The sequence below is a fragment of the Pelecanus crispus genome, chromosome 6 (assembly GCF_030463565.1).
Source record: "Pelecanus crispus isolate bPelCri1 chromosome 6, bPelCri1.pri, whole genome shotgun sequence".
In the NCBI taxonomy this organism is placed as follows: Eukaryota; Metazoa; Chordata; class Aves; order Pelecaniformes; family Pelecanidae; genus Pelecanus; species Pelecanus crispus.
Window position 1 is genome coordinate 14,911,650 of NC_134648.1, and position 13,548 is coordinate 14,925,197.

Consider the following 13,548-nt stretch of genomic DNA (forward strand, 5'->3'; position numbering starts at 1 on the left):
AACTTCTTATCCTTTTCAACGTATTCATTAGTGAGAATAATGATGATAGAATGATCCGAACACGGAAAAATGAAAAAAGGTAACACTGAACTCGCTTTGCTTACAATACAGCGTCAGACCCATTTTGCACCTGGGAAGCACTGACTCCCTGGCCTTCCCTGCCAGACGTTCCTAAAGAAGTCACTGTTAGTCCCAAATTTTGTGGCATTCAGCTTGAATCCAAACGGATACCCCTCAGGCAGACTGCACAGGGGAAGCTGAAGGGACAGAAGCCCGGCAAACCTGTTTATTCCGCAGCAATGCAGAGACTCCACAGCTCACGGGACGTGTCATGGGAATTTTATGTACTTCCCTGTTCCTTCAATTTAGGCCATGAGCAAGCTAAAAGCCCTTCCCTACTCCATGGCTGGCTGATGGCTCTGAAGAAATAACGTGATACAATTCGGTTCCAAACAAGCTAAGGGTTTACTAAAGCTGAGTGCTCAAAAAAACCAAAACACAAGCTGTTTGGCAGCTTTGTGCTGAATACAGCCTCCAATGTTTCTGGTAAACACTCATAACCAGAAATGTCTTCTCAAGTTGAGACAATGACAAGACAACATGGTGAAACACGCTGCATCCTATTTGTTCCACAACCATTTTGCAGTTTTGTAGGTATTTTGAAGTCCTCTCAGTTCAACAGCTTCCAACAGCACCACATTTACATGCAGCAAGCAAATGCTCACTCTGACAAATGGTGAAATGCATGATGGCACCTTGATATGACACAAGTATTTGAATCATTGTTTGTTCAGATTAATAAAAAAACCCCAAAACCCAAAGCAGTTTCCAAGAAAGTGATTTATTTCCACTTGTCCTTACAAGTTAAAGACAGTATGCTTTTCATTAAAAAACAGTATCATGTACTATTTAGAAAATGATTACACCTTTCTTGTCAAAGAAAATACACCGAATTATGACCTCCTGTCTACCTTTTAAGGATAGGTGGGCTGGTTTCTTTCTTTTTTAAGAGTAATCCTCAGAATGTATCAGCAGAAAACGCATATAGGTGAGGATAAAGTTACCAGCAAATGGATAAACGTTCCTGTATAATTAGACGTATGTTAACAGAGGAACTCATCCACCAACTAGTGCTCCATCGGCTCTTCTGCCTTTTCTGCAGGTTCATCAGCAGGCGGAGCGGGCTTAAAGAGAGGAAAAATACATCTATTATAGGAAGGCAGAAAACCACATTTGACAAATCAGCTTTATCCTGGATTGAGCATCACGAGTGGTCAGCACAGCTCATGTCAGCAAATAACTTACAAAGTAGTCTTATCCAAATTAAGGATGGAACAAGACGGAGCTGGTAATTAGGAGACTAAGGATGCATCTTGCGACAGGCATGACAAACATATGTAGCCGCTTCCGTTGCAAAAAAGTGAAAACCACTACTTGATCAAAGATGAGGAAAGATGACGGCATTGGAACAGCCTGGCACCAATTCAGCATAAATCGATTTAATAAGCATCTTCGTCTCCAGCTAAGATTATACCGTTTTCATATAGCAACTTCGTATTTTAAAAATAACATTCCTAAAAATCTACTACAGTAGTAGAATTAAATGTCATAAACATAAATGTGATGGGTCATATCTCACAAAATGCTGCCTTTCAACAAAGCCTATTGATTTATATCTAAACCACACACCTTTCTCTGTGGTCTCTCCTCAAGACCTTCTAGGAACGGTGCTACGTCATCATCGTCATAGATGGTAAACTCCATGTCTTTGCCAACAATTCCAATGGAAACATTCTGTTAAGCAAAGTTTTGAAAGAAGTGAGAAGCATTTTTCTGCAAATAACCGGCTTTACAGCTTTCGCTTGTGAAACAGATGGAAGTTTCCTCCTGCAATAGAGAGACTCATTGTGCAGTTTGTGTCTACTTAAGGAAAAAAGGAAATTTGGAGACTCTCTATTTGGTAGATTGTACTACAAAAGGGAAGGGAGGCAGATTTATAACCTACAAAAGCTATCATGTTTCAAAATCTTGTCAGTAAAACCACTTTTCAAGGGTTTCAATTTCTTTCAATTTTTTTTCTTTTTAATAACACATGATTTTTTCAAAACCACTTATTTTAATCTTATTTCGCAGTTTCATTATTTTTAAAAATTCTAAAAAACAAGATGGGCTAAGAATAAAAGAAACTTAAACATGGAAAACGGTAGATCAGCCACAAGCAGAACACCCAACTAACAGATATCCTTAGAATTTTCTTGTTCAACAGTTCCTCACTTCATTGCAGACGTTTCTGCAACTTTTTGATGCTGGATACTCAATCAACTGTTTGTACATTACCTTCCCTCACCTCCCAGATGAATTACTGACTGCGCTTACAATGAAAAGTTGTGATTCTAGCTGCATGTAATGTATCTTAAATACTGATCAAAGTTTAAAATAGAATGAAGCAACCAAACAATGTCTTATTTAGAGAAAGTACCATTTTTGTTAAGAAAATGGAATCTGAAATAATTAAGGAAACTGTATATAAACTGGTGACATGAAATGAAGATGGTATTATCTACCAGTATTCAGCTTCCAAATTTCAGTGCTAGTAACAGAGGCAGTAAAATTTCTTGTTAAGAAAACCTAGTATTTACCTTGGTGGTCAGATCCTGTTCAGCAGGAAGAGTCTCTCTCAGGGCACGCAGTCCATGTTTAACTAGCTCGTTTAGATTACCTTAAAACAAAATCAGAAAGACATTTACAAACTAAATGGTATTATCTCCAGACACTCATTTCCCCTTCTTCCCATTCCTAGTTGGCAACCAGAAAATCAGCCTGGCTAACTTGACTTCCATAGCTCCTCTCCTTTCTGGTACTGAACACAAGAGTTGGTTATAAAAGTATACCTGGAGAAACCAGCCCTTCCCTACATTTGAAGTTGAATGCATCTGGTTTTGGCACCTGCCTTGCCTCCACTGCAGTAATAATAAAGTTTTTTTTTTCCCCAAGCAGCTATCCAATAGCCTCCTCGTCACCACTTCATTCAAAAACAAATTCACCATTTTAAATGCACCACCTAAACGCTTGCCCTGACATACTATCCCTGCTCCGATACGGAAAGAATTGTACTTTCCCCAGGTTAAACAGGGCAGAGGCCTTTTACTTTTGTCTCTGCTTTTACAAGCACTGCTCTTTTCATTAGATGCAATAAGCATCCAGATGTTAAGACACAAAAATTTGTAACATTTTCTCTACAATTTTGTCTTCATGCAGATTTACACTTATGCCAAACTTGGCTCCCAAAATTTATCTTCGTATCTTACTAAATGCAAAAGAACAGAGCAGTAGCAGAAAATAAACTGCATAATTGATGAATACTATTAGGTAGACAGGGTTTCATTACTCACAGTCAGTAAATTCAGTCATGTGTCTCTCCAAATAAGTTCGTGCTGACTGTGAACGAGCACCAATGGACATTGCTTTGCAGTCAAAATAGTTTGCAGAGGGACAAGTCTGGAAGATGTGAGGACCCATATCCTACAAAGAGAGAAACAAAAACCCCACAGAACGTAAAACAAATGTATAAATTCACACCAAGTCTGCTGCTGGAACATGTGATATTTTCTAAAACAGTTTTGCTTCATGGTACATTGCATAGCTTATATGTATGCACATAAATATATTTTATATTGCTTATCACATCACTGTTTTTATACAATTCCTTCAAAGCTACTGTAAAAAAAAAAAGCCATAATCTAAAAAAAAAAATCTAAATAACCTTAAAAAAAAAAAATCTTTCTTTACACTTTGTTCATTACAATGCGGTTTTTATGTGAGCAGGATAGCTGGCACCAAAAATGTTTCTTTCTGTTCCATAAACTGTACTGTGCTTCCTACTTCATGGTTTGCAGTAGATATTTTACACGCATTCTGTCTTATCTGCGCAAAAGTAAAAAGCTGCTGTAGACTTAACTATGACATGCCAGATTTCAGGCAAGACGACAATTTCCTTCAACCTTACTCATGTCAAAAATCTTGAAGGCAGAGATTCTGTGTGTGCTGCATTAAGCAACTGCTGTTGCTAAACAAGTAAGAGAAAGGCCAGTGATGATTTTCACATGCATTTTTTATAAAAAGTATTTAAAATAATACTTTGCAAAGCTCCATGATTATAGCAAAATAATTACTGTCGTCATGGTATCAACATTTTGATCCCCGACAACACAGACAAATCTAATTTTTGCCATATCTCATTTTGGACTTTATGAGTTTTTCATTTTTGCAAAGGTACACCTCATAAGTGTAGATAGGATTAGCTAGTAATTAACATTTTAAAAAGTTATGGTTTAGGGTAAGATACAGAAAATTATTTCCTTCTTCAGAGAATTTTCATGAGTCTGCCTTTTCCATCTTCCCCTCTTAACATCTATTTGTTATATAAAAATCACATTAAGGACATTTTCTTTTACATCAATAGAAACCAGCACAGCTTACTTACATCATAACCTGCAATGAGCAGTCCTACACCATACGGTCTTCTGCCATAACGCTGCGTTGGTATCTGAGTTTCTTAAGTAAGCTAAGGAAGCAATCTCAAAACAACATATTAATTACCCAAAGCATTTTCCTAAGCCAAGCAGAGATCCACCAAAATTGTTATACAGTCTTTGCAAACCTTTTTGCAGGAGTGAAGACTACATTCAAAAGAAACAGATCTTACAACTTACTTGGAATACCAACCTTTTTCCCACCAAAAGAATATTTAGCAATTAGCTTTTTGAAATAACTGAGTGGTGCATTCAACTAAGTACTAGAAACAGTTCACCTAACGTTGTGCAGCCTCATTTAATTTCTTATCCCTTTGAACTTTTTCTAGGAACCCGATAGCAGAACACAAGGCCTCTGCTGTGTTCCATGCAGAGACAGAAGTTGCCACAGGCTAAAAAAAAAAAAAAAAAAAAAAAATCTGAGAGAGCAGCTGCAATCCAGTAAATGATCAGGTTTTGAACAGTGCAGTCACCCTTCCTCCCCCACCTCCAAAGGCACGGGGCTGTGTAAAAGAAAAACAGTGCTATGTTAAATGTTGCACAGCACTTTATTGCTTCTCTACCAGTTCAGTGCATATTATAGGATATTCTCTGAAAGAATACACAAGCAATGTGAATAAAGAAAAATTAACTTCGAATTAACTTTTTCAATCTAATATGACTTAACTTGCAATATATGAAAATCATTTTATGAACACGTAAAAAGCTATAAAAGTGTTACAAGCAGAAAAAAAAAAAGGATACTGCTTCCAATTAGTGACACTAGGCGAGAAACTGGAAGAGGTCTATCAAACACAAATCTAGAATCCAGACACTCCTGACGCATGAAATTGCTAGGAGGAAAAAAGAAAAGAAAGAATTAAAAAAAAAAAATCAAACTAGTGCACAGATGAAAGTCACAACAAGTTTTTGTCTCAATACTTGTCTGTTAAGGTAAGTATATCTTTGTTTCAGCTCTGCTTGTTGAGAAAAAGGGTCAAAGGCATTACATAATTTCATTTCATCGTGACCTATAATTGTTATTTAGAAAGTTGACCACATGCTTGAAAGAGTGTTATAGTATTTCAGCCATACAAATGCAAAGAAGGTAGAAGTTCATGCAGGCAACAGGTGGATCATCTGGGAAAAAAGCCACAGTTAAATGGTAACGTTTCTTTGTAACATTACAGCAATTAAAATTTGTTTTAGAAATTCTTCCTATGCCTTCTTTGTCGTTTCCCATCAAACTGAGGAACACTCTTTCTGTGTACATTTACCTCCTCTGATGAAACTACGTGGCCAGCAGGTAAAAAGCAAACCCCTCTGCAGCCAACACATACAGCAGTGTATGTTTTTAATAACTTTCTTAAATGCGTGTACAGAGAAGCAGCTGCTAGAGGGAAACAAGTGACGCACTTTCTCAGACTGCTTGGAAAGCCCATCACACTGAGGAAACCAGACAGGACTGTCTTACTAGTAACAAAACCAAAGAGCAAAATTTTGGGCCAAACAAATGAGATTTCTGCCAACTAGTTAAAAATCTGCCAGAATTTCACGCTGAGGTCTTTAGCATAGTACAACAGAGCAGTAACTCAAGACTAATCCTTAGCTGACCGTAAAATTTCATTTGCAATAGTCTACAAATGAACTTTCACTCATTATTGCAGAACTGTGTATGTCAACAACTAAAATACTCACCACAAGAGTCTTGCATCAGCAGTAAGTCCAGCAATTGAGATACCAATATGGTTGTCAACGTACAGGATTTTTTTCTGATGAGCTGCCAGCTCAGACTGTGCTCTCTGTGCATAAAAGGAAAAGGCTATGTGGCAGACTGAACAGTTTGCCAAGCACTGTGGAGAAATCTGCTAACATTTATAGCAAGAACTGAATATGATCATGAAACAATAAAAAAAAAAAATTATAAACTTGCAACAGAAGACAAAAAACCTAATTCCACTTCAGTAGGAGACTGTCAGAAAGAAAGAAAGGACACCCACTCAAGCTTTGGGAAAAGAAATAAAGTTTTACTACTTAATAACTAATGAAAAAAAAAAAAAGGAACACTTATCTTTTAAAGGGGAAAAAACCCCCAAATCTTTCACTCGTTTCCTTTACCATTTTGTGAAAATCTGCTTTGCATAGATATTGAAAGCATTTATAGTTCTATACTCAAGCAACAGGAAACTGGGATCACATTTACATTACGCATAAAAGTTCAGACTGTGCAAAACTAATTTGCCAAACCAAAACTTTTTTACTAACATTATTGTCCCAAGAACACAGTTTTGAAGTTACCTTTAGAGCAACCAGAACTGCATGTGTTTTCGATTTCAGCCCCACAGTGGCTGAGCCTTGTTTCACAGCTTCCATGGCATATTCGATTTGATGAATTCGGCCCTACAGAAAAAAATCAAAGGTAATCATTCTAAAATTAATCCTCTGTATCAATTTTCAATGGTTCTTGATTTTCAGACCTTTGATTCCCCAACCCCAACAGGTACACTGACTGCATAACACAGTTTAAACCTACAACCAATAGACTTCCTCAATTATCTTCTGCAAGTGCCTCACTATTAACCCACATAAATCTGACCATCTCCAAGCCACTCACTACTGCACACAAAGAAACAGGAAAACTAAAAAGAAAGGGTGAATAATCTTGACATTATTAGAATCACAAGACTTTTGTCACCGTCTTCAGAGGAATCAGCGTTTGACCCAATGTGATTCAAAGACAGAACTCCCAGCTGAAGTCGGACGCTTAACTTTTAATCGAGTTTCCTGAAGAAATGAATCTTATGCAATTGTTATGTCTCACCATCCGTTCCCTAATAACTTCTGAACAAGTTATTAGTCAACTGCAGTAAAGTCTGAAAGAGGAGTAGAGGTCTCAAAGACACTTAAGTCCCCACAAGTTCTGCAAAGGTGGCCAGGAGCTTTGCAGAAAAATAAGACAACATCCTTTTAATGCAACTGCTGAGGGCAAAGTAGCTAATTTTTTGCACTCCAGTTGGCCAGCCTATGTCAAATAGTCAGCATGTTCACTGCTGCTGTGCAAGTCCTGAAACTATTAACTGCAGCATACAGTTGCATCCTAACAGTTGCGATGGAGTGTAATGTAGTAGCTGCTATAGTGAAATGTACTGGGGATAATCTACAGGAAATCACCTTCTATTAGGTTGTTGGGGTTTTTTTTTTTGGTAAAACGTTTTGTATTTCTCTAGATAATTCAAATCAAAAGTTCACTAGATGCTTAAAACACCCTAATGTTCCATTTCATCCACTACGTTATAAATGGAATTTCAATAACATAGGATATTTCCTGCCCAAGAGCAGTATAGAATCACTGCGACCTGTCCAACAAGTATTTATCAACTTTAATGAATAACTTGAAAGGCTGTAAAAGTGTGAAACCCCTTCTAGTCTTTAATCTTGTATCTCCTTTTCTTTACAACACTATTTGAAAACACCCCCCAATAAAATATGATTATTCTTTGCTCCTGTATTAACAGTGCCGATAATTATTACTGTATCATATCACTGCCTCACCTACAGGAAAGTATGGAGCAGTAATTGCAGCGGAATAGCAATTTTAAATGTCTTTTTATAAAAAGATATCAACACTATTCATATTTTCAAGACAATTTATGAAAAAAATAGAAATTAGTACTGTTAATGACTTCACAATATCCACTAAAAGTCTCAAGAGAATGTTACAGTTTTAAAAGTAATTTTTAAAGTAACAGAGAGATTAAAAAATTTTAATATTAAAGTTCCTGATACAGAATTTGCCAGAGAAACACAATCATCAAGAAGGATGAAAACAGTTCAAAGCCATCTACAGCTATCATGATATTGACTAAAGACCATTCACATATTCAAGGTTGTCTTCATACAGGATGGAAAGTACGAAACATGCTCTATTACAACGTATGCTAAAAATGTATCTTTCAAACAATACTACTGCATGATAAAGATTTGCAGTAGTAACACAAACCCACAACCTAATGATACGTTAACTTTATACCAATACAATTTGCTGTTTGGATTTAAAATAAATCTTTAGTTTTGCTAAATCTAGAAACGAGTCAATTTTCAAGACTCTGATTCTCCACAAGTATCCTATCTTAAAATGTACATACCAAGAGAAGAGGCAATATTAAACACCCGAATGGACACTTGATTTTAAAATTGTAGAATATTTATTTTGAAGCCAACACAACCTGCGTAAGTTTTAGAAGAATATACAACGTGAAACTGGTTCAGATGTAATAAAATTTCAAATTCAAGTGCAAAACTCAATATAATCTTAAGTACAGAGATAGTATGAAGCCTCCCTAACATTCCACAACATGGGATGCTAGGGACACACAGCTGCAGAGACTTCATTGTTGAAGCGCAATGTAAACTGCATTACCAAATTATATGGCATTTAATCACTTGCATGTTCTAGCTCTCAATGTTATAATTATAAGCTTTATACATGGAATTTATTCAACAGGGACGTTTGTGACCACTTCAATTTAGAAAATTAAGATCTGTGAATTCATACTACAAAAATCAGTGCCTCGGATTCCATGCTTCAGACTACCATATGGGTACAGTCATTCAAATAGCGGCTTACAAGGCAGTAAAAATCGTCTGCACAAAAAGAGAAACAGGTGATGTTATGCCACACTTGAAGAAGTCAGCATATTCTCACTTAAGCACTACATACTAACTTTCAATAACTTGATTTTGTTCTGAATAATCTGAATACAGTAAAGCTCTTATTTTAAAAAAAAATATGAAAAAGTTCTTCCCACCTGTAACCTAAATAGTTCCTTTCCAACATTAGCTAGTGAATAAAAGAGGGAATGACCTAGCAGTAGCCTAATATTTAGGAGATTTAAGCTCAGTTTCATGCTTTTTGATACCTTCCTTACCAAATTTTTGTTATAGGTCTGTAAACCAATCATAGAATCATAGAATGGTTTGGGTTGGAAGGGACCTTTAAAGGTCATCTAGCCCAACCCCCAGCGATGACAGCATCTATTTCCTACCTCACAGGTACATTCAGAAAACAACTGCCTTAAGTGTTTTGAGGTAACAGGGCCCACCTAAGCATCGTTCAGGCTCATACACCAGAAGCTTAGAGATATGCTAATGGCTTTCGAGAAACCTGCAGCCTACAAAACAAGAAGGGAGCAGACTGCAGTAAGCTTCAGGCACCCGAAAACAATCTAGGCTATTGTGATACCACTGCTGAAGGATACCAAAAGCGAAGGAAAAATAAAAAGCAAGTAAAAAGCCAGTTAGCAAGCTTGGGAACATTTTACCTGAGGGCTCCAAACTGTGACATCATTGTCATACTGGTTGCGAAACTAGAAACAACAACATACAATCCATTAGGATAGCTAATAAGCAGGCAAAACGAGCATTCCCGAGTGAAGCTCTGGTCATTGTCTTTACAGGGCCTTTTATGCGAAGCACCCCTTCCCAGGCCTGAACCAGAGGACCGTCCTCCGGTCAAATTTCTGTTCGCGCCGCAGTACGAGCACACACTTAACGGGCAGCACAACCCCGAAGCCAGAGCGCAGCGAGCCGCTGCCGCAGCCCCCGACGCCAGGAGGGAAAGCACCGGGAGCAGCAGCGCAGACGCCGCTGCCCGGGCCGGGGAGGGCCGCTGCCTGCCCCGCTCCCCGCCCAGCCCCCGCCGGCGTTAACGGCGCCCCTCCGCGCCCCTCGGGGCAGCCGGGCAGCCGTAGCCCACCCCTCTGCACCGCCACGCCGGGCCGGCACGGAAGGGTCGCGCCCCGCCGCCGCTGCGCCCCCCTCCCCGGGCCCCGCCGAGGGGAGCGCGGCCGCCCCCTTCCCCGGGCAGCCACGGGCCCCAGCAGCGAGGCCCGGGCCCAGGCCCGGCCCCGGCCCACGGCGAGCCCAGCCCCGCACGGCTCGGGAACTGCTTACTCACGGCCCCGCTCCCTCCTTCTCCGCTCCCCTCCCCCGCCCGCTCCGCAGCCCAGGCAGGGGCCGCGGGGGTGCCCTGCCCTGCCCTGCCCTGCCCTGGCCTGGCCCCCGCCCCGGCCGCCCCTCACCATCCTCCTTCCCCCGACAGCGGCGCGGGCTCCGGGGCAGCGAGGGGGGACCGCTCCGGCAGCGCTCGCTCTGGACTGGAAGCGGCCAAGCAGCACTAGCCGCACTTCGAGTCATCGATCGAGCGCGCGGTACGGCGCGGCCCCGCCCCCGCGGCGCATGCGCGCTGCCGCAGGGCCCGTCGGCGCCGCGGCCTTCGCCGGGTGGCGGGGGCCGGGACGGGCCGGGACGGGCAGCGCCGCCGTGGCGGCTGTCCCCGGCACCCCGAGGCGCTGCGGACGGTCGCCTGTTCGCGGCCCGTTTCCAGTGTACGAATCGTCGCCCTTCAGTTTGCAAACCCTGGCGGCTTCTCTGTGCGAGCGGCTCCCTGCGGCCTGCGCTGCCGGTGCTCGCCCCGCTGCTCGGTTTTTCTCCTGCTCGGAGCGACGCAGCGTGCCTCTGGACACTGAGAGCCCCGCGTGCAACGCAAACATTTCCTTACTTGAGGAAAACTTGCATTGTGGAATTTGAAATGCTTTTTCTGACGAAAAGCTGATGTTGGCCATTTTATTGGTTTCGAAAAAGCCGTAGCAATTTTTAAAGCGCTGGAGATAAAGGCACTGACGTAAAATAGGAGGCATGTGCTATTAATTGCCTTTTCTTTGTACTTTGAGAGAACTCCCTCTTTGTTCTTCGCAGGATATGAAGCGAGCATGGGAACAAGCACAATTGCTACAGCTGTTGCTATGAATATGTTTTAGATTATATGAAAACCTTAGCTACAGATAGGAGCACGTATGGATAAATTCAATCACAGTTACTCTTTAAAAATTGATTAAAAAAAACCCTCAAACAACATGCCAACTTCACAAAACCTACCTCCAAAACAGCTGTGAGAATTTGCCGAATCGTGAGTTTGTGCACAGATGCACACAGGCACTGCCAAAGATACCACATAACCACCAATACTAGGTTTGTTCCGTTTTCCCCGTCACTTTTGCTATTCTGAGGCAAAATCCATTGCTGTTGAGGAGGGAGCTCTGTAGAGTGCATGTGTCACCAATCTTGTGCAGACGGCGAGCATGCGAATGGCACCGCTCACTTCAGGAGGCTACAGAGTCCTATCCTACCTGCTCTGAAACCACTAGAAGGTAGTTTTAAAGCTGTATTTCAGTCGTTGCCCTTGTATCACAAGCATGCAGTTTATGAAGTGGTGTGCTTCCCAGAATGGCAGTCAAGTTTTCATACTTATGTCCAGCCTAACAAAGGTTATGAGCTTAAGCAGTTCAGGGTAAAAAAACCAAATGAAGGCAGTTTGGTAGGCATAAAACTGTTAATCAAATGTATCGGACTGGAAATCATCTTACATTTCTGTTTTGGAAAAAAAAGGGTACAGGAAGTCTCAACTATATAAAGGTAAAGGAGAAGCACTATTATGCATTGTATTAGAAAAATACATCTTCCTTAATTACAGCTAAGATGTGATTAAATTTCTAAATGGGTCTTTTTGCTCTCAAAATAAAGATAAAAACAAGTGCTTAACAAAAATTAATTGCTTACTGGAGCTCTTATTTTGGACAATGTAAAATATTTTTATATAGTTGTACCTGAAAAGTGAGTTAAAAATTGCTCTATAGGATTGCATGACTCAAGCATTAAGACAAAAGAGAATCAGTTAACACTGTATTCATATGTTGTATTTTTTTAAACAAGTATCCAGCTCCTGAAGTCACAGCCATTAAAGTCAAACTAGTATTCTATCACCTTTTGATTACTGCAGGACCAATAACACATTCCTCTTACCACTGGAGAACTTTCTCTTTTTCCCTGGAGAGGGCTACAGTGTCACCTAGGGAAAAAAAAAAAATCTAAACAGACTGATTTAAATTATCTAACTTGTTTTGTTATTTTTAAGCTTGCTGATTAATACAAGTTCATTTGATCTGAAATAATTTCCTTTCTTCACCATTGTTTGGTGCGCACTGGAACAGGATATATAAACATTTTATTAAGGGAGCTGAATGGCTTTCAAGTTTCACTGAACTTTCAGTGAATATTCCCGTAGTCTTTGCTATAATGCCATTCTACAATAACTTCCTACAGCAATAAGGGACTCCCTAAAGATCCATTTACTCCACCTACAGTAACAGAACAATAGACAGGTATTTCCTCTCTTTTGGCTTTGACAGAACGCTAAACTATGCCAAGACTCTCTATTGTTCTGTATACATACAGCAAGTAATGTTAGGAACCACGATTTTAGTGATAAAAAGGCAGGATTTGTAAAACTTCACACAGAAAATTGGTAAAAGCTGTATAAATGAAGAACTTTTGGAAACTATACGAACTATTGTATAGGTTTATTAAGTAACAACTTAAGTATTTTCCTGAAGTGGTCTTTTTTCCTTTATTACATGGATAGAAAAATATATTCAAAACTAAACCAACCAGATGTCCAGCTATTAAAAATTTATTATAAAGCAAATTCAGGCCACGTGACAGCAGGAAGGGTGGCATGGAATGGCGTTCCAGCTGCTCTCCAGTGCTTCAGGCAGCACAACTGTTACCATATTCCCAAGGCAGCAGCACAAGAGGATGTCAGAGGCAGGAATAATCTCTATAAAGGGGAAACGCTTACTATGGAAGGAAGTCATTCACTTCCTTCTGAATGCTCCTGCTCACCCTTCGGGCTTAGTATGAGACCTCTACAGCCAGGGCTAAAGCTAGTAGGTCTGTCACGGATTTCTGATTACATCTCAGTGCATCTCATCTCAAGCACCCAACCTACCCCACTGATGTGTTTGATCCAAGAGTATAATATCTAAATACAAAATGAGAGAAAGGAACGAATAAGGCAAAATCATATAGCTTTTTCAGATAACAAAGGCATCAGATCAGAAAGGAAGCATTTTACATACATTTGCCCAAATATGACAAACAGTTACTGAAATTAGTGAAGTTAGTTGTCAGTCATCCAAAG

At 40.1% G+C, this 13,548-nt stretch overlaps 1 protein-coding gene across 2 annotated transcripts in view; it reads right to left on the reverse strand.

Moving 5' to 3' along the window:
* Positions 1–822: 822 nt before the first annotated feature.
* The window catches only part of PSMA1 (proteasome 20S subunit alpha 1), a 32,850-nt gene continuing 20,124 nt past the window's right edge, over positions 823–13,548 (reverse strand). Inside the window, exons 1-10 of one of the 2 annotated variants that reach the window (XM_075712158.1) lie at positions 10,592–10,643; positions 9,833–9,877; positions 6,810–6,911; positions 6,210–6,313; positions 5,277–5,365; positions 4,484–4,554; positions 3,393–3,522; positions 2,640–2,719; positions 1,690–1,794; positions 823–1,184 (exon numbers count right to left, since the gene is read on the reverse strand). In XM_075712158.1, the coding sequence (XP_075568273.1) occupies positions 1,128–1,184; positions 1,690–1,794; positions 2,640–2,719; positions 3,393–3,522; positions 4,484–4,554; positions 5,277–5,365; positions 6,210–6,313; positions 6,810–6,911; positions 9,833–9,877; positions 10,592–10,594 (786 nt within the window). In that variant the 5' untranslated portion in view covers positions 10,595–10,643 and the 3' untranslated portion in view covers positions 823–1,127. Of the gene's footprint in view, positions 1,185–1,689; positions 1,795–2,639; positions 2,720–3,392; positions 3,523–4,483; positions 4,555–5,276; positions 5,366–6,209; positions 6,314–6,809; positions 6,912–9,832; positions 9,878–10,591; positions 10,644–13,548 lie in introns of those variants that run through there. The other variant, XM_075712159.1, reaches the window with a different exon arrangement.